This window comes from Prionailurus viverrinus, chromosome B4, assembly GCF_022837055.1.
Source record: "Prionailurus viverrinus isolate Anna chromosome B4, UM_Priviv_1.0, whole genome shotgun sequence".
In the NCBI taxonomy this organism is placed as follows: Eukaryota; Metazoa; Chordata; class Mammalia; order Carnivora; family Felidae; genus Prionailurus; species Prionailurus viverrinus.
Window position 1 is genome coordinate 38592761 of NC_062567.1, and position 20031 is coordinate 38612791.

General features: G+C 41.0%; 1 protein-coding gene across 3 annotated transcripts in view; it reads left to right on the forward strand.

The window, feature by feature from the left end:
• Window positions 1–20031, forward strand: part of CD4 (CD4 molecule) — a 44587-nt gene that overhangs the window by 19114 nt on the left and 5442 nt on the right. For all 3 annotated transcript variants that reach the window (XM_047865535.1, XM_047865536.1, XM_047865537.1), the window contains exons 4-5: window positions 18981–19139; window positions 19543–19839. In XM_047865535.1, the coding sequence (XP_047721491.1) occupies window positions 18981–19139; window positions 19543–19839 (456 nt within the window). The remainder of the gene's footprint in view (window positions 1–18980; window positions 19140–19542; window positions 19840–20031) is intronic.

The following is a 20031-nucleotide window of genomic DNA, read 5'->3' on the forward strand; positions in this document are numbered from 1 at the left end:
TTATTTTGATGTAGTCTCAATAGTTTATTTTTGCTTTTATTTCCCTTGTGCCAGGAGATTATGTAGAAAAATGTTGCTATGGCTGATGTCAGAGAGATTACTGCCTGTGTTCTCTTCTAGGATTTTTATAGTTTCAAGTCTCCCATTTAGGTCTTTAATCCATTTTGAGTTTATTTTTGTGTATAGTGAAAGAAAGTGGTCCAGTTTCATTTTTTGCATGTGGCTGTTCAGTTTTCCTAACATCATTTATTGAAGAGACTGTCTTTTTCCCATTGGATATTCATTCCTCTTTTGTCAAAGATTAATTGACTATATAATTGTGGGTTTATTTCTGGGTTTTCTGTTCTATTCTATTGATCTATGTGTCTATTTTTATGCCAGTACCATACTGTTATAATTACTACTGCTTTGTAATATAACTTGAAATCTGGAATTGTGATATCTACAGTTTGTTTTTCTTTTTCAAGATTCCTTTGGCTATTCCAGGTTTTTTGTGGTTTCATAGAAATTTTAAGATTGTTTGTTCTAGTTCTGTGAAAAATGCTGTTGGTATTTTGATAGGGATTGTGTTAAATATGTAGATTGTTTTGGGTAGTATAGACATTTAAAAAACTTTTTTTTGTAAATTTATTTATTTATTTTTATGGAATATTTCATACCCAACATGGGGCTTGACCTCATGACCCCAAGATCAAGAGTTGCATGCTTTCCCAACTGAGCCAGCTAGGTGCCTGGTGTCGACATTTTAATATTTGTTCTTCCAACCCATGAGCGTGGAATGTTTTTCCATTTCTTTACATCATCTTGAATTTCCTTCATCAGTGTTTTGTAGCTTTCAACGTACAGGTCTTTCACCTCTTTAGCTAAGTTTATTCCATGATATTTTATTGGTTTTGGTGCCATTGTAAATGGGATTGTTTTCTTTCTTTAAAAAAAAAACACTTTTTTTAGTGTATATTTATTTTGAAAGAGTGAGAGATCAGGTAGGGGAGGGCTTGAGAGAGAGGGAGAGACAGAATCCCAAGCAGGCTCTGGGATGTCAGCACACAGCCTGACGTGGGGCTCGATCCCACGAACTGTGAGATCATGACCCGAGCCAAAATCAAAAGTCGAACATTTAACCAACTGAGCCACCCAGGTGCCCCTGGGATTGTTTTCTTAATTTCACCTTCTGCTGCTTTATTATTAGTGTATGGGAATGCAACAGATTTCTGTACATTGCTTTTGTATCTACAACTTTACTGAATGCATTTATCAGTTCTTTTTTTTAAATTTTTTTTAACGTTTATTTATTTTTGAGACAGAGAGAGACAGAGCATGAACGGGGGAGGGGCAGAGAGAGAGGGAGACACAGAATCGGAAGCAGGCCCCAGGCTCTGAGCCATCAGCCCAGAGCCCGACGCGGGGCTCGAACTCACGGACCGTGAGATCGTGACCTGAGCTGAAGTCGGAGGCTTAACCGACTGAGCCACCCAGGCGCCCCTGCATTTATCAGTTCTACTAGCTTTTTGGTGGAATCTTTAAGGTTTTCTATATACAGTATCATGTTATCTGCATATAGTGAGAGTTTTACTTCTTCTTTACCAATTTGGATGACTTTCATTTCTTTATGTTGTCTATTTGCTGTGATTTAAGCAAATATGTTGAATTGAAGTGGTGAGAGTGGACATCATCCTTGTCTTGTTCTTGATCTTAGGGGGAAAGGTCTCAGTTTTTCACCATTGAGTAGGATGTTGGTTGTGAATTTTTCATATAGGCCTTTATTATGTTGAGGTATATTCCCTCAAGACCTACTTTGCACAAGTGTTTTATCATGAATGGGTGTTGTACTTTGTCAAATGCTTTTTCTGCATCTATTGAAATGATCACATGGCTTTTATCCTTTTTCTTATTGATGTGATGTATGATGTTAACTGTTTTACAAATATTGAAGCCACCCTTGCATCCTGGGAATAAATCCCATCTGATAGCGGTGTATGATTTTTTTCGTGTCTTGTTGGATTCAGTTTGCTGATATTTTGTTGAGGATTTTTGCATTTATATTCATGAGTGATATTGGCTTGTAGTTCTCTTTTCTGTGGTGTCTTTATCTGGTTTCAGGGTGATACTGGCCTCAGAAGAATTTGGAAGTTTTCCTTCCTCTTGTATTTTTTGCATAGTTTGAGAAGAACAGATATTAGCTCTTCCTAGAACACTTGGTAAGAGTTGATGCCATTCTCCTGATCACGTGCTGCCTGCTAGCAGTGTCACCTTAGAGATCAGGACCGGCTGGGTTTGCAAAAATATCAACATGCTTTTGGCTAGAGATTTACTATATCCAGCCTGGGAAGAGGAAAAGAAAAATACATAAAAAGCAACAGCTAGTTCAAAGCCCAAATTCCTATCTTATGGATGTAAAATGTCCAGGTTGCTAGAAGACTACCATGGTTTTCAGCCATGCTCTTTGTGTAGGCTGTTCAACAATGTGCCAGCCAACAGGGAGAACAGCCAGACTCACAGAGGGTGTTCATTTAGAAGAAAGCAATGCCAACGATCCACACAAAGTCCTGAATTTGTGTTATATCACAGAAAGCCTTACCAGTTCAATAATTCCAGTTAGTCCACCAAGATCATGTAACTATAGTTAAAAAAATTTTTTTTAATGTTTATTTATTTATTAAAAACATTTTTTTTTCAACGTTTTTATTTATTTCTGGGACAGAGAGAGACAGAGCATGAACGGGGGAGGGGCAGAGAGAGAGGGAGACACAGAATCGGAAACAGGCTCGGAGCCATCAGCCCAGAGCCTGACGCGGGGCTCGAACTCACGGACCGTGAGATCGTGACCTGGCTGCAGTCGGACGCTTAACCGACTGCACCACCCAGGCGCCCCTAATGTTTATTTATTTTTAAGAGACAGCATGAGCGGGAGAACGCAGAGTGACAGAGGGAGACCCAGAATATAAAGCAGGCTCCAGGCTTTGAGCTGTCAGCACAGAGCCCAACGCCGGGCTTGAACCCATGAGCCATGAAATCATGACCTTAGCCGAAGTTGGACACTCAACCGACTGAGCCACCCAGGCGCCCCCTCTGACAGCTTTTAGGTGCTCAACCCGTGCTCATCAATTCTGCAGCTACTTCTGGGATTTCCATTAGCAATAACCTTTATCTACACAAAACAAAACAAACAGGTGCATCTTAACATACCAGCCTTAAGCAAGAGGTGTTACTGTGGCCTGGCTAAGACAAGGCCCTGTGTGCACCACCAGCAACTCCTGAGGTGAAACTGGGGTTTGGCGAAGGGATTGTACTAGAAAACCCCAAAGAATGGGGACCATGGGCTGATTCCAAACAGCAGTTGCCATAGTGGACTCTAGGGAAGGATTCCAAGTAAATGAGAAATTGCAGACGAAATTGCCAGCAGTTCCCAGTTTGGAATCTAGAGGTAGAATCAAGGGCTGGGGTTTCCAATTAAATGGTCAATTGTGGTCCAAATTACCAGCAATTCCCAACATGGAACTAGTGTTTCTGGACAAATGAGGAACGGACTGGGAAGTTAATTAGATCAGGAGCCTGATGCAAAGAGAGCAGAGCTCAGAGCCGAGAGGGACTCACCCACGGCTCTCGGAAATGGTGAGAAATACAGAGAACTCAAAAGGGTTCACAAGTACCAAGCCTGTGTTTCTCATTGTCCCTGAAGCTGTCAGAAGTTTCCTTCTATCCCACCACTGCTTCCAAATCTATGAAAAAACAAAATTCAACTGAGTAAATTTGAGGATCTAATTGCCTTTATTCAATGATTCATGGATTGGGCAGCGTCCTATCCAGCAAATAGATAGGAGCTGCAAGGAGCTATAGAAAATGAAAGGCTTTTGGGGCGCCTGGGTGGCGCAGTCGGTTAAGCGTCCGACTTCAGCCAGGTCACGATCTTGCGGTCTGTGAGTTCGAGCCCCGTGTCGGGCTCTGGGCTGATGGCTCAGAGCCTGGAGCCTGTTTCTGATTCTGTGTCTCCCTCTCTCTCTGCCCTTCCCCCGTTCATGCTCTGTCTCTCTCTATCCCAAAAATAAATAAACGTTGAAAAAAAAAATTAAAAAAAAAAGAAAATGAAAGCCTTTAAAGGCAGAGAGAGGGCAGAAAAAAGGAAGTTTATCAGCAAAGAACTCTTGTTTCAGGCAAGGTCACCTTCCTAAGGGGGACAGAGAGTGTGTATCAGGCAGACTTCTTCACTAGTGCTGACCAGGTAGCTCCAGACTCACTAATTAAAGATTACATTCCTAGGAGAGTCTTGGTTTGCTGATGTGGGGATTAGCATAAGTGACTCCATTTTGGGCTTATTGTCTCATTTTTAATATGTGACAATAAATCTCCTTCCTACTCCTGATCCTCAATTTCTCAGTTCCTTTCCCCAAAGGCAGCTTTTAACCAGTTTCTGTGTTTCCTTCAAGAGATGATCTATGCATATATGTATACCGTTCCTTCTTTTCTTACATAAAATAATAAATTCATCATATATGCGTATGTATATATAGGTATGTATATATTGAGTGCCTACAAGGGTTAGGTAATGTTCTACATTAGGTGCCGGGGATATAATATAGTGGAAAACAAAAGAAGAATTTGTATAGTGTTTCTAACCTTGCTTTTTTTCTTTTAAATTAGATATTTTGAAGGTTGTTCTATTTTCATATGTGTGTTTGTTTATATATATATATATATATATATGTCTATATTTCTACCTCATTTATTTTCAGGGACTGCATAATTCTTTTTCATAATTAGACCATGATTTATTTGACTAATCCTGTACTGTTGCACATTTAGGCTGTTTTCAGTTTACTGCTATCACAAACAGTGAATCAAACCTTGCATCTCTGGGCATATATGCAAATGTCTTTGCAAGATAAATTCATAGAAGCAATATTGATGGGCCAGGTCAGCTTGATCTTTAGATATCTTTCTGTTATACAACTTTCTCTCAGATGGTGTCTGCTGTAAGATTTGACTACATATTAATTTGCACCTTCCAGTATATTACTTCCTTTAGCCAAGTTTTATTGATGTTGCTGGGTTTTTTTCCCCTCCAGATTTAAAAAGTATTATGTGCTCATTACAGAATATTTGGCAAATGCAAAAAAGAATAAATAATGAAGATTCCCTTTTCCTCAGAGGCCAATAAATAAGTAAATACATAGGAAACAAATCAAGTGCATGCATACTTCCACCATTGAGAGATATCCTCTGTTAACATTTTTATTTATTTCCTACTGGGCTTCGTTTAGTGTGGAAAATATGATATATATATATTATTAAATAGATGATATCATGCTGTATATAGCTTTTAACCTACTTCCTCATAACATTTTATAATGATGGGACAATCAATTATTAGACTATTTTTTTTAAGTTTATTTATTTTGAGAGAGAGAGAGCACTCAGGTGTGCATGAACAAGGGAGGGGCAGAGAGAGAGAACCCCAAGCAGGCTCCACACTATCAGTGCAGAGCCTGATGTGGGGCTCAAACTCATGAACCATGAGATTATGACCTGAGCCAAAATCAAGAGTTGGACACTCAACCGAGCCACCCAGGCGCCCCTAGACTATTTTTTAAAAGTAATATGCCAGGGCGCCTGGGTGGCTCTGTTGGTTAAGCGTCCGACTTCAGCTTAGGTCATGATCTCACAGTTCATGAGTTTGAGCTCCACGTCAGGCTCTGTGCTGACAGCTCAAAACCTGGAGCCTGCTTCAGATTCTGTGTTTCCTTCTCTCTCTGCCCCTTTTCTGCTTGCACTCTGTCTCTCTCTCTCTCTCAAAAATAAACATTAAAAAATTTTTAAAGTCATCTGCCAATGTTTAGTAAATACAAAATTATAAACTCTTACATGAAGTACTAGCTACTCTGTAAAATTTACTTCGTAGAGATAAAATTGTGAATATTTCATGATATCTGCACAAGAATGTTGTCATAAGCATTGCTTATAACATGAAAGAATAAAATTCAACCCGAATATCCATTAATGAGGAAAGAATTGAACTATGGTACAATGGTGGAAAGTTATTCAGGTAATTAAAAAAATTAGGGCTTTCAGGAAAATAGAGTAGACATATGTATTAGTCTGCTTAGGCTGCCATAACAAAATACCATAAACTAGGTAATCAAACAGTGGAAATTTATGTTTTCACAGTACTGTAGGCTGGAAGTTCAAGATTAGGGCGTCAACACAGTTGGGTTCTGGAGAGAACTGTCTTCCTGGCCTACAAGAGGTGGCTTCTTGCTGTGTCCTCACATGGCAGAGACACAGGAAGCAAGCTCTCTGGTGTCTCCTCTTAGCACAAATCCCATCATGAGGGCCCCATCTTCATGACCTCATCTAAATCTAATTACCTTTCAAAGGCCCCATCTCCAAATAATATCACATTGAGTATTAGAGCTACAACATCTGAGTTTGGGGGGAACACAATTCAGTCCCTAGTAACATACTTTTTGCTAAATACACTAAGTACAACAGGAAACTCTGGACATTACCTATAGAGCTAACATAAGAAGACTCTGAAACAGGTAGAGAAGAGGGCAGACTGGTAGGGACCCAGGGGCCCAAGGATCAACATGGTGGGGAATTTTCTTTTGCCTTGTATATCCCAGTCTTGGAGCTAAAGAAGCCAGCAACCTAGAAGCCTCAACGGACACAGACAAAAATAAGCATCAACAAAAGCCTCCTCTCTCTAGCCAAAGGACCAGGAAAGGAGCAAACTAGCAAGACAAAGTAATAGACAATAACTGCTCTACTCCTGTCAAACACCAGAAGAAGGGCCCCACCCTTTCCCATTCCAGAAAAAGCTTAGTGAAGAGCCTAAACTTCCACCCTCTTGAGGTTGTAATGAGGCACCAGCCAGTGGAAAGGGTCCTAACCCCCCTGCAGTGTCAGTAAAGATCACATAAGGAGCCTGGATTTCCACCTCCACCCGCAGTCATGAGGCACCCCTCCTTGCTGGGTGGTTGTCAGAAGAGGTTTAGTGGAGAGTCAGGGCTTTCATCATTACCCAGAAATAACAAAGGCACTAACACAGGGTTTATGGACGCCTTGTGGGAGCTGGAACTTCTACCCTGTCCAGTGATAAGGAGCACCCCCCCTCTAGTGGCAATGGAGGATGAGAGGGGAACCCAGATTTCTATCTCCACCTGGCAGCAGTAAGGTGGCACCATGCTCTTCCCTTGTCAGAGTGATGTCAAAGAAAGCCAGTTAAAATAGAAGGTTTAAAAAAGATCCAAATTCTCATAATATAACATTCAGATGCCTAGGTTCCAATAAAAAATCATTCATCAGGGGCACCTGGCTGGCTCAGTTGGAGAACAATGTAACTCTTGATCTGAGGGTCACAGGTTCCAGTCCCATGTTGGGTATAGAGATTAAAAAAAAAAACCCAACAACTTAAAAAAAGAAAGTTATTTAAAAAATCATTCATGATACCAAGAACCAGTAATATCTCAAACTGGATGAAAAAAAGAATCAATGCATGCCCACACAATGAGATGACAAAAATTTTAGGATTATCTGGCAAAGATTTTAAAACAGTCACAATAAAAAAAAAATCCTTCAGGGGCGCCTGGGTGGCGCAGTCGGTTGAGCGTCCGACTTCAGCCAGGTCACGATCTCGCGGTCTGTGAGTTCGAGCCCCGCGTCAGGCTCTGGGCTGATGGCTCGGAGCCTGGAGCCTGTTTCCGATTCTGTATCTCCCTCTCTCTGTGCCCCTACCCCGTTCATGCTCTGTCTCTCTCTGTCCCAAAAAAAAAAAAAAAAAAAAAAAAATCCTTCAGCAAGCAATTACAAATATACTTGAAACAAATGAACAAAATGGAAAGACTCAGCAAAGAAATAAAAGATAAAAGAAGAACAAATGGAAATTTTGAACTGAAAAATATAATAACCAAAGTATAAAGATCAGCAGATAGATCCAACAGAAAAATGAAAAGGACAAAGGAAAGAATCAGGGAACTACAAGACAGAATAACAGAAATTGTGCAATCTGAGTGACAGAAAATAGACTAAAAAAAAAAAAAAAAATGAACCAAGCCTAGGGACCTGTGGAACTATGACAAAAAATCTAGTATTTGTGTTAGTGTAGTCCCAGAAGGAGAGGAAAAAGAAAATGGAACTGAAAAAATACTTAAAAAATAATGGCTGAAAAAAAGTAATGGCTTAAAATGCCATAAATTTGGTAAGATGTTAGCCTATTGATTCAAGAAGCTGAGCAAACCTTAATCAGGATAAACCAAAGGAATTCCATATCAAAACGCATCACAATGAAATTTGTGAAAACTAAAGACAAAAGAAAAAAAGTCTTCAAAACAACCAGAGAAGATTGACTACCTTACCTACAGGGTAACAGTTTAAATGGCAACACAGTTCTCATCAGAAACCATGCAAGTCTACAGGAAGTGATGTGATATTATTCAAATACTAAAAGAATAGAACAGTAAACCAGAATTCTATACCATCCTTCAGGAACGAAGAAGTCAGGACGCTTTCAGATGAAAGAAAACTAAGAATTTGTTGCCAGCAGACCTACCATGAAAGAATGGCTCAAGGAAGTTCTTTAAACAGAAAGGAAATAATGAAGAAGGAATCTTAGAATATCAAGAAGAAAGAACAAAGTAAACAAATATATGGATAAATATATTAGGCTTTCCTTTTCCTCTTGAGTTTTCTAAGTTATGTTTGACATTTGAAACAAAAATTATAACATTATCTATGTGTTTCTAAATGTATGTAGGAGAAATATTTAAGACAACTAATTATAAATGAGGATGTTAAAAAGATGTAAAGGGACATAAGGTAAAATTATAACACAAGTAGACTAAGTGATAGGTTATATATACATATAATGTAATACCTAGATTAATCACTAAAAGTATACAAAGAGATACACTCAAAACTACCACAGATAAATTAAAATGGATTCTAAAACATATTTAAAAATATTTACATCCCAGGGGCTCCTGGGTAGCTCAGTCAATTAAGCATCTGACTCTTGGTTTTGGCTCAGGTCATGATCTCACAGTTCATGAGTTTGAGCCCTGCGTCTGGCTCTGTGACGACATTGTAGAAACTGTTTGGGATTCTCTCCCTCTCTCACTCCCCCTCTCTCTGCCTCTCCTTCACTCTCTCTCTCTCTCTCTCTCTCTCAAAATAAATAAATAAATAAAATTTTTACATCTCCAAGTATAAAATAAATACCTATGAGCCCATACTGATAAAATAATTGATTGAATAAATAAATAAATGGGGGAAAGAGACAAATCTCCCATGTAGAAGAATTCTAAATAATTCATGTAAACAATCTGCTCTCAAGGATGTGGAGCATTAACTCCTCACTCTTTAAGTGTGAGTTGTGCATAGTTATTAACTTTTAAAGAGTATAGTATGGAAAAGGGGGCAAGAATAACTTTACAGTGGAGAAACCTGAAGAAGGCTACCTCAGTCAGGTGATCAAAATCGACAGTCGTAAGTCACAGATGGTATGTATCCTTGACATGTAATGAAAATGGAACTTTATCTCTGTTATCTTCCTCCCCCAAACCCATAAACCCAGTCTAACTAAGAGAAAAACATTGGAGGCTCAGTCGGTTGGGCATCTGACTCTTGATTTCAGCTATGATCATGATCTCACAGTTTGTGTTTCTCACATAGGGCTCTGTGCTGACAGTGCAGAGCCTGCTTGGGATTCTCTCTCTCCCTCTCTCTGCTCCTCCCTTGCTCTCTCTCACTCTCTCAAAATAAACTTAAAAAAAAGAGAGAGAGAAACATTGGACAAATCCCCCCAATAGAGGGACCTTTTATAAAATAACTGACCAGTACTCCTCAAAAATGTCAAGATCATCCAAAACAAGGAAAGTCTGAGAAACTGTTACAGCCAAGGAGAGCCAAAAGAGATATGATAACTGAATGTAATATGGTCTCCTAGATGGGATCTTGGGGTGAAAAGGGGACATTAGATAAAAACTAAGGAAATCTGAGTAGAGTATGGGCTAGTTAATAAAAATGTGTTGATATTGATGTATTATAACAAATGTTCTATACTAATGTAAGGCAATAATAGGAGAAATTAGGTATAGAGTACATGGAAAGTCTATCATTTTCACAATATTTTTGTAAAACTAAAACTTTTCTAAGAAAATGTGTTACAGAAAGACATTCAAGGGGTGCCTGCCTAAGTCAGAAGAGCATGTGACTCTTGATCTCGGGGTCAAGAGTTCAAGCCCCATGCTGCGTGTAGAGATTACTTAAATAAAAATAAATCTTTAAAAAAAAAAGATGTTTAAGTAACCCATAGGAAGACAGGAAAAAGAAAACAAAAAACAGAACAAGCAGACTTAAGCCCTAACTTTTAATAATTACATTAAATGTAAATGGTCTAAATATATCAATCAAAAAACAGGTTGACTGGTTGACACAGTAGATTAAAAAGCAAAACCCAACAATATGTTGTCTATAGGAAATTCACATCAGGGGCACCTGGATGACTTAGTCAGTTGAGCGTCCGACTCTTGGTTTGACTCAGGTCATGATCCCAGGGTCGTGGGATCAAGCCCTGTGTCAGGCTCCATGCTCAGTGTGAAGCATGCTTAAGATCTCTCTTTTTCCCTCTTCCCCTCTCCCCCACTCACACTCTCTTTCTCTTTTTAAAATTAAAAAAAAAGGAAGAAAGCTCACTTCAAAAAATAATGACACAGGCGAGTTGACTGTAACAGGATGGAGAAAGGGGATGCCATGCAAGCATTAAGCAAAGGAAAGCAAGAATCAATACATTAATATTGGATAAAGTCAATGTCAGATCAATAAAACTATTAGAGTCAATTCAGAACATTATATAATAATGGCAATGTCAATTCCTCAAGAAGACATAATAATCCTAAATTGGTATGCACCAAACAGCAGATCTGCAAAATATGTGAAGGAATTCCGGTAGAACCAAAAGGAGAAATAGACAAATCCACATCGGTAGTTGGAGTCTTCAACACCCTTCTCCCAACAACTGACAAAACAGCTCCACAGAAAATCAGCAGGGGTATAGAAGAACTCAGCAACATCATCAATCAACAGGATCTCATTGACATTTTTAGAACACTCCACCCTACAGCAGCAGAATGCATATCTTTTTCAAAGGTCCACAGAACATATACCAAGATGGTCCATATTTGAGCCAATAAAATACACCTAAACAAATTTAAAAGAATTGAAATTGTGCAGTGTGTTCTCTGACCACATGGAATCAAGCCAGAAATCCATAACAGAAATGTAACAGGAAAATCGCCAAATACTTGAAAACAACAGCTTTTGTGGGTCAACAGTGAAGTCTCAAGAGAAAAATAAAAGTATACTAAATTGAGAGAACATTTAAAAATCATCTAAACAGGGCCGCCTGGGTGGCGCAGTCGGTTAAGCGTCCGACTTCAGCCAGGTCACGATCTCGCGGTCCGTGAGTTCGAGCCCGCGTCAGGCTCTGGGCTGATGGCTCAGAGCCTGGAGCCTGTTTCCGATTCTGTGTCTCCCTCTCTCTCTGCCCCTCCCCCGTTCATGCTCTGTCTCTCTCTGTCCCACAAATAATTAAACGTTGAAAAAAAAATCATCTAAACAAAAATTTTACAACTAACATTTTATTTAATAATGACAGACTGAATACTTTCCCTTAAGATCAGAAATAGGGCAAAGATGTCTGCTCTACTACCCATATTCAACATAGTACTGCAATCCCTAGCCAGGACAATAAGGCAAGAAAAGGAAATAAAAGAAATACTGATTAAAAAAGAAGAAATAAAACTGTTCCTATTTGCAAATGACATCATTATTTATGTAGAAAATCCTAAGGAATCTATATTAAAAAAAAAAAACCCTCTTAGAACCAATATGTGAGTTTAGTAAGGTTACAGAATATAAGCGAAGCATACAAAAATCCATTATTTTCCTATATACTAGCAATGAATGTGTGCATACAGAAATTAAAAGTACTATGGCATTTACAAATGCTCAAAAAATACTTATGTAAATGTAACAAACACGCACAGGACATGCACTAAACAACACTGATGAAACAAGTCAAAGATTTAAATAAGTGGAGAGACATCCATGTTTATAATCAGAAGATTCAACATTGGAAAGTCAATTCTCCCCAAATTGATATACAGGCTTAACACAATTCCTATCAAAGTCCCAACAAGATTTTTTGTAGATGTAAATAAGATTATTCAAAACTTTATATGGAAAGCCAAGGAACTCAAAGAGCTAAAGCAATTTTGAAAAAGGAGAATAAAGTATGGAAAATCAGTCTATCTGCTTTCAGACTTATTATATAACTAGAGTAATGAAAATTGTGTGGTATTAGGGGAGGGGTAGACACATAGATCAATGGAACAAAATAGAGAACCCAGATATAGATCCTTGCAAATATGCACAACAAAAAAATTTTTTTTACAAAGGTGCAAAAGCAATTCATTGAAGGAAAGATAGCCTTTTCAACAAATGGTGTTAGAATAATTGAACATCCATAAGTAAAAACAATACCACCATTGGCAACAACAACCCTTGACCTAAGTTTAACACCTTATTTAAAAACTAACTCTTGGGGCGCCTGGGTGGCTCAGTCGGTTAAGCATCTGACTTCGGCTCAGGTCATGATCTCACAGTCTGTGAGTTCAAGCCCCTCGTCGGGCTCGGTGCTGACAGCTCAGAGCCTGGAGCCTGTTTCAGATTCTGTGTCCCACTCTCTCTCTGACCCTCCCCCGTTCATGCTCTGTCTCAAAAATAAATAAACGTTAGAAAAAACAAATTAAAAAAATAAAATAAATAAAATAAAATAAATAAATAAAAACTAACTCAAGGGGCTGCTGGGTGGCTCAGTCAGTTAAAGGTCTGCCTTTGGCTCAGGGCATGATCTCTTGGTTCGTGAGCTTGAGCCCTGCATTGGGCTCTGCGCTGATGCTTTGGATTCTGTGTGTGTGTGTCTCTCTCTCTGCCCCTCCTCCCCCTCAAAAATAAATAAACATTTAAAAAGTACAAAAAAACCCCAACAACTCCTAACTCAAATTGGACTATGAACTTCAATGTGAAGTATAAAAGTATAACATATATGAGAGAATTTTCAGGATCTAGACTAGGCAAAGAGTTCTTAAACTTGATACCAGAAGCATGATCTATAAAAGGAAAAATGTACAAATTGATCTTCATCAAAATTAAAATCTGTGCTCTGCAAAAGTCTATTAAGAAGAGGAAAAGACAACTTATAAAATGTAAGAAAATATATGCAAACTACCTATTCAACAAAGGACTTGTATCTAGAATATGTAAACAACTCTCAAAACTCAATACTGGGGCGCCTAGGTGGCTCAGTTGGTTAAACATCTGACTTCGGCTCAGGTCATGATCACACCGTTCATGAGTCTGAGCCCGTTGGGCTCTGTGCTGACAGCTTGGAGCCTGGAGGCTGCTTCAGATTCTTTGTCTCTCTCTCTCTCTCTCTCTCTCTCTCTCTGCCACTCTCCTGCTCACACTCTCTCTCTCTCAAAAATAAATAAACATTAAAAATTAAAAAAAAAAATCTAAATGTGAGACCTGAAACCATAAAAATCCTAGAGGAGAACATAGGCAGTAATTTCTTTGACATCAGCTGTGGCAACTTCTTTCTAAATATGTCTCCTGAGGAAAGGGAAATAAAAGCAAAAATAAACTATTGGGATTACATCAAAATAAAAAGCTTCTGCATGGTGAAGGAAACAATCAATAAAAGTAAAAAGCAATCTATTGAATGGGAGAAGATATTTGCAAATGACATACTCATAAATGGTTAGTATCCAAAATATATAAAGAATACATATATACCACTCAACACCCAAAAACCAAATAGCCCAGTTGAAAATTGAGCAAGAGACATGAACAAACATTTCTCCAAAGAAGACAGATATAGTCAACACACACATGAAAAGATACTCCGTTAGCAGCCAGGTGGAAGTGGGAGGGAAGAAAAAAAGGGAGAAAAAAAAAGATGCTCAGTATCAGTCATCATCAGGGAAATGCAAATCAGTGCAAATCAAAACTACAATGCAATATCATTTCACACACATCAGAATGGCTAAGTAAAACATCAAAAACACAAGAAACAACAGTTTCCTGTTGGCGAGGATGTGGAGAAAAAGGACCCCTCTTGCACTGTTGGTGGGAATGCAAACTAGTGAAGCCACTGTGGAAAACAATATGGAGGTTCCTGAAAAAATTAAAAATAGAACTACCCTATGATCTGGTAATTGCACTACTAGGTATTTAACCAAAGAATACAAGAACACTAATTCAAAGGGATACATGTACCCCAATGCTTATAGCAGCATTATTTACAATAGCAGGATATGGAAGCAGCCCAAGTGATTCATAGATCAACAGATGAGTGGATAAAGATGTGGTATATACATACAATGGAATATTATTCAGCCATAAAAAAAGAATGAAATCTTACCATTTGCAACAACATGGATGGAGCTAGAGAGTATAATGCTAAGTGAAATAAATCAGAGAAAGACAAATGCCATATGATTTCCTTCATGTGTGGAATTAATAAACAAAATAAACAAGCAAAAGGAAAAAATAAGAGAGAGAGAGAGAGAGAGAGAGAAATCAAGAAACAGACTCTTGGGGCGCCTGGGTGGCGCAGTCGGTTAAGCGTCCGACTTCAGCCAGGTCATGATCTCACGGTCCGTGAGTTCAAGCCCCGCGTCGGGCTCTGAGCTGATGGCTCAGAGCCTGGAGCCTGTTTCTGATTCTGTGTCTCCCTCTCTCTCTGCCCCTCCCCCGTTCATGCTCTGTCTCTCTCTGTCCCAAAAATAAATAAAAAACGTTGAAAAAAAAATTAAAAAAAAAAAAGAAACAGACTCTTAATTATGGAGAATAAACTGATGGTTACCAGAGCAGAAGTGGGTGGAGAGGATGGGTTAAATAGGAAGAAAGAAAAATAAATTATTTTAGTTATTTTGGTGCTAACCTAATATTCCATTAAATTAATATACTCTAATATACAGCCATTATCTTTTGGTCTAATGTTGTACCCTATTGACGACACTATTTTTTTGTGTCTACATTTTGGTTTGCTATTTTATTTTATTTTTTAAGTTTTATTTTGGGGGGGAGAGGGGGGCGGGGCAGAGGGTGAGAGAGAGAATCTTAAGTAGGCTCCACACCGAGCTCAGAGCCCAACACAGGGCTGGATCTCACAACTGTAAGATCATGACATGAACCAAAATCAAGAGTTCAATACTCAACTGACCGAGCCACCCAGGCGCCCCTAGTTTGCATTTTTAAATTATTGTTTTAAGGATAATGCTCTAGAAATGAGATTAAAGATATAAACTTTTAATAATGGATGGCATATACTGTAAGATTGCTTCCAGAAAGGTTCCAGCTGTTTACACTAAGTCCAGTTAACTGTGTGCTTTTTGCATGTTGCCAGAACTGAGTAGTAGTATTTAATGCTTTTTTTCTTTGCTAATTTGACAGTTGAAAAATATATCACTGTTGTTTTCATTTGCATTTCTTTGATTGCCTCTGAGGTTGAAACAAGGTGCTCCTTTCTAAAAATTCCTGTCTTTTGTGTGAGTGCTTTTGTTCTGTTCCTAGGATTTGATTTTCCTCCAGAACTGTTCCCCTTCCCAACTTCCTGATCTCTGACAAGGGCAGTTTCACTCTCCTGACCTCCCCAATTTCTGAACCAGAGAGTCAGAGGTTATTTTTCTCTTCTTCAATTTCTGGTTTCCCATCAGTCACCCACAATGGTGATTCCTTCCTTTGAAAGTGTTTTTCTGTTTCATCTTGTTAAAGTGAGAACCACAGGCCCAAAATGGTGTCACTTAGGTTAAGACCCCTGGTCAGTAAACCAAGACTTAATACCTAACCTAACTGCCGTTTCAACCCCATAGAAATGTAACCTTTAACCAGTCAGCATGGGAATTTCCTTGTCAACACCAGGATATTTACTGAGGCACCCCTTCTGCTTTCCTTAGGAAAGGCGGTCTTGCCTAAAACAATGGATTCTTCCCTAATAATTTCCTTTTTTTCCACTTCCTTTCTACCTTTAAAAACCTTTCTTTTTCTGTAGCTCTTGGGAGCTCCCTTCCACTTGCTAGATGGGATGCTGCCCCCTGCATGGCTGGATTATGAAGCCAGTAAGATCCCTACAATTCACTCGGTTGAATTTTTGTTATTTAACAATCTTTGTTCCCATGAGAATGGCACCATCATTAGCCAAGGCCACAGAACTCCCACCTGGATTACAGTGGAAGCTTCCTGGCAATTCTCTCTGCTCCCAGTCCCTCCTACTTTGGTTTTCTTCCACCCACTTCAGTAGTGACTTCCAAAGCAATGCCTTTTACCTGTCGCTCCCTAGTCCACTGGACCAGGCCCAGGAGGCTCTGCCAGACATCCACCACCTCGGCACCACTTCCCACAGCTTCCCCGCTGGAAACCTGGACACCCGGGGGTTCTCCTCACTGCTTTGAGGTGGTTGCCTCTACCACTTTCCTGGAGCATTTCCACTCCCTGGATGTGCTCATTCCTCATCTTCGTTCTGGCCCGCTGCCTATTCTTTTAAGATTTGGTGCAACACAGGTCTTCTCCACGACGTATTCCAGACTCACCCGTACTCTTAGACCTTCCACACCACCTTGTGATCTCCTTTTCAAAGCACGTGACGTCCTGTGGCACCTGAGTGGCTCAGTCAGTTGAGCCTCATGAGCGTCAGACTCTTGATTTCAGCTCAGGTCATGATCTCATGGTCATGAGATTGAGCCCCACATCAGGCTCCATGCTGAGTGTGGAGCCTGCTTAAGATTCTCTTTCTCCTCTGCCTCCTTCCCTACTTGCCCATGCTCTGTGTCTCTCTCAAATTAAAAACGACAAACAAAAAAACAAAAAAAAGTATGTGACATCCTGCACAAGTAACAGGGCCATGACAGGGCCCAGAAGAGGAAAAGGAGAGCAAGGAGGAAGCGTTATTTTAGGGAAAGGGTGACACACTTCATTTTCAACCAAGTGAGTTTGGGTGATGGCAAGATTTTCAAATAACGTTATCCCTTGGGTCACTGGAAATGTGGGTCCAGAACTGAGGAGAGAGGTTGGGGCTGGGAATATCAATTTGGGAGTCAGCCGCAGCGCTGACAGGGGGTGCCCTGGAATTTAGAACATCTGTAGGAATGGGGGAGAGGATCTGGGGTAACCCCTAAATGCAGATGTCAGAAGAGGAGCCCAAAAGGAAGAAAAGGAAATGGTGCTTACATAGGAGGAGGGAACAAAAAAAGTGGAAAAGGGGGCAGAACCAGAGGGGAGCACTCCTCCAAGAAGCTTGGTAAACTGAATGGAATGGAGCAGGATTTCATAGCACCTGGAGAACTAAGCCAAGTGCAGATCCAGGGAAAGAGCCAGAGGTAAGGAACTCCCAAAGCATCAAGGGCAAGGGGGTTGGGGGAGTGCTGAGGGAGAGCCCAGGATTACAGCTCAACCGGAAAGGTCTCCCAAAGAGGAGAAGACTGAGCAGTGGGGAAGGGGCCAAGAGGCCAGTCTGACACCCAGTCTCGCACACCAGGTAGAAACAGGGAGAGGGCCCGTGACTGCTCAGGGAGACAGAAGTAGAGCCCAAGGCATTGAGGGTAGGGTTTTTTTTGTTTTTTTTCTCAGCCACCTTTGCCCCATCCCTCTAAACATGTATTCTAAGTAAAAACTGCATTTTCTATGTAAGATTAGCCTTTACAGCCGTCCATTACAGGAATTCTGGAGCCACACCCAGAAAGTGATTAGTTCTTCTCTTTAGAAGAACTTCCTCATGGCGGTGGTTGTTGGATACTGAAAGAAGAGACCGGAGGAGGCCACTTGTCCCTGTCTGGGGAACTTTCCAGAGACAGTACTGTATAGTATACCCAACAGGCCCAGATTTTAATCCTGTCTCTGCTACTTGTTGAAGTCAAATTTAAAAGGTAGAAAACAGTGGGGTGCCTGGGTGGCTCAGTTGGTTGAGCATCCAACTCTTGATCTTGGCTCAGGTCATGATCTCATGCTCATGAGATTGAGCCTCAAGTCGGGGCTCTGCCCTGACAGCATGGAGCCTGCTTGGGATTCTCTCTCTCTTCCCCCCTCCCTGGCTCTCTCTCTCTCTCAAAATAAATAATTAAACTTAAAAAAAAACAAACAACTAAGGTAGAAAAGTGTAAAGCCCTCCTCCCACACCTGTCTCACAGATATTCACTTCTTTTCCCCAGGGGCAACCAAGGTTACCATTTTCTTACATTTATTTCTAGAAATATTTCTTCCTATACAAGGCAGATGATAGAGAAATAGATATCGATAGACAGATTTCTCCCTCCTTTTTAAACAAATGGTAGCCTGTTCAATATCTTGCTCGATTTAGTTAATGACGTGTCTTAACTATTTATTATTCCTTTCTTAACCGTGAAAGAGCTTCCTTCTTGTACAGCATTCCACTGAATGGGTGAATTATTTACTTAACCTATTCTTTCCTGGTGGACAGTTATTTTTGTATGTGCATTTATAATTCGGGTAGATGTTATAAATTACCCTCCGAAGAAATTGTACTGGTTTATGTTCCTGCCAGCAATGTGTAAAGCAAGAGTCTGAGCCTCTGTCCCCTTATCTACAAAACAAGCCAAACAGTACCTACTTCTTGGAATCATTGTGAAGATCACTTGTGATGATGCTGATGCGTGGAAAGTACTTGGCATGTAGGAGTTGGTGGTCTTGAAATAAGGGTCTCGTTTTATTTTGGATTAGTGAGACATTGTCCTGGCCAATTAAGTGAATGTTGATGGGACCTCCTCTCCAGTCTGGGGTTTTCGGATTAGGGACAGATTCTGCAGAAAGTTAGCGACTGAGATCAGAAAGGCTGTGGGCATTGCCCTCTCCGGCGATGTCGTGTCTTCAGGGTACCCCAACCTCCTCCACGCGGCTTCTGCTCCCAGGCTCCTCCAAGCTGAAAACTCGCTCTGAATGCAAAAAAATCCTGTGGGACCAAGGATCCTTTCCTCTGGTCATCAAGAGCCTTCAAATCGCAGACTCAGGGATTTACACCTGTGAAGTGGAGGACAAGAAAAGAGAGGTGGAACTGCTGGTGTTCGGCTGTGAGTACACGGGGATACCACCTAGCCTGGCTGCCTCCCTCCCTGACTCCCATTAGTGACCCCAAACCAGGACCTGAGCTAGTGGTACCTCAACAGTCTAGAGATGGGTCAGACTGGCCACCACATCTCCTCAAATCCTCCTCAGGCCTTGGGTCAGGCAATGGGAGAGGAAGAAACCTGGGGGGGGGGGAAGGGGCAGGGGGCAGAGGAAGGAGGGAGAGAGGTAACAGAAGAAAGGGAGGGAGAGGAGGAGAAGGAGGAAACTCTGCCTTGAGTGGGTGGGGGTGGGGATGGATCCACAGGTGTCAGCAGGGGTGATGGAGAGACACTCTTGGTTCCTGGTTTCTTCCCTCCCCTTGGGGATAGTGTGTATGTGACACAGGTGGCCTGCTCCTTTCCACAGTGACTGCCAAGGTGGACCCCAGCGGCAGCAGCAGCAGCAGCAGCACCAGCACCAGCAGCACCAGCACCAGCAGCACCAGCATCCACCTGCTGCAAGGGCAGAGCCTGACCCTGACCTTGGAGAGCCCCTCCGGTAGTAACCCTTCGGTGCAATGGAAAGGTCCAGGGAATAAAAGCAAGAGTGGGGTCCACAGCCTCTCACTGTCCCAGCTGGAGTTGCAGGAGAGTGGCACCTGCACATGCACTGTCTCCCAGAGCCAGAAGACACTGGTGTTCAACACAAACATCTTGGTGCTGGGTAAGAGGGGCTCCTCTCCCCTGCCGTCTCCCCTCTGCCTCAGTGGCAGGCAGATCCTCCCCACGCTCTCACTGCTCTGCTCCTGGGTGGGCTGCTGGGGAACAGAGGGAGGCTAGGGCCAGCCCCTCCTCCCCCTCTCCTCCCCCCCCCCCCCCCCCACAGAGCTGAATATGTCCTGAGGGATACACTGGA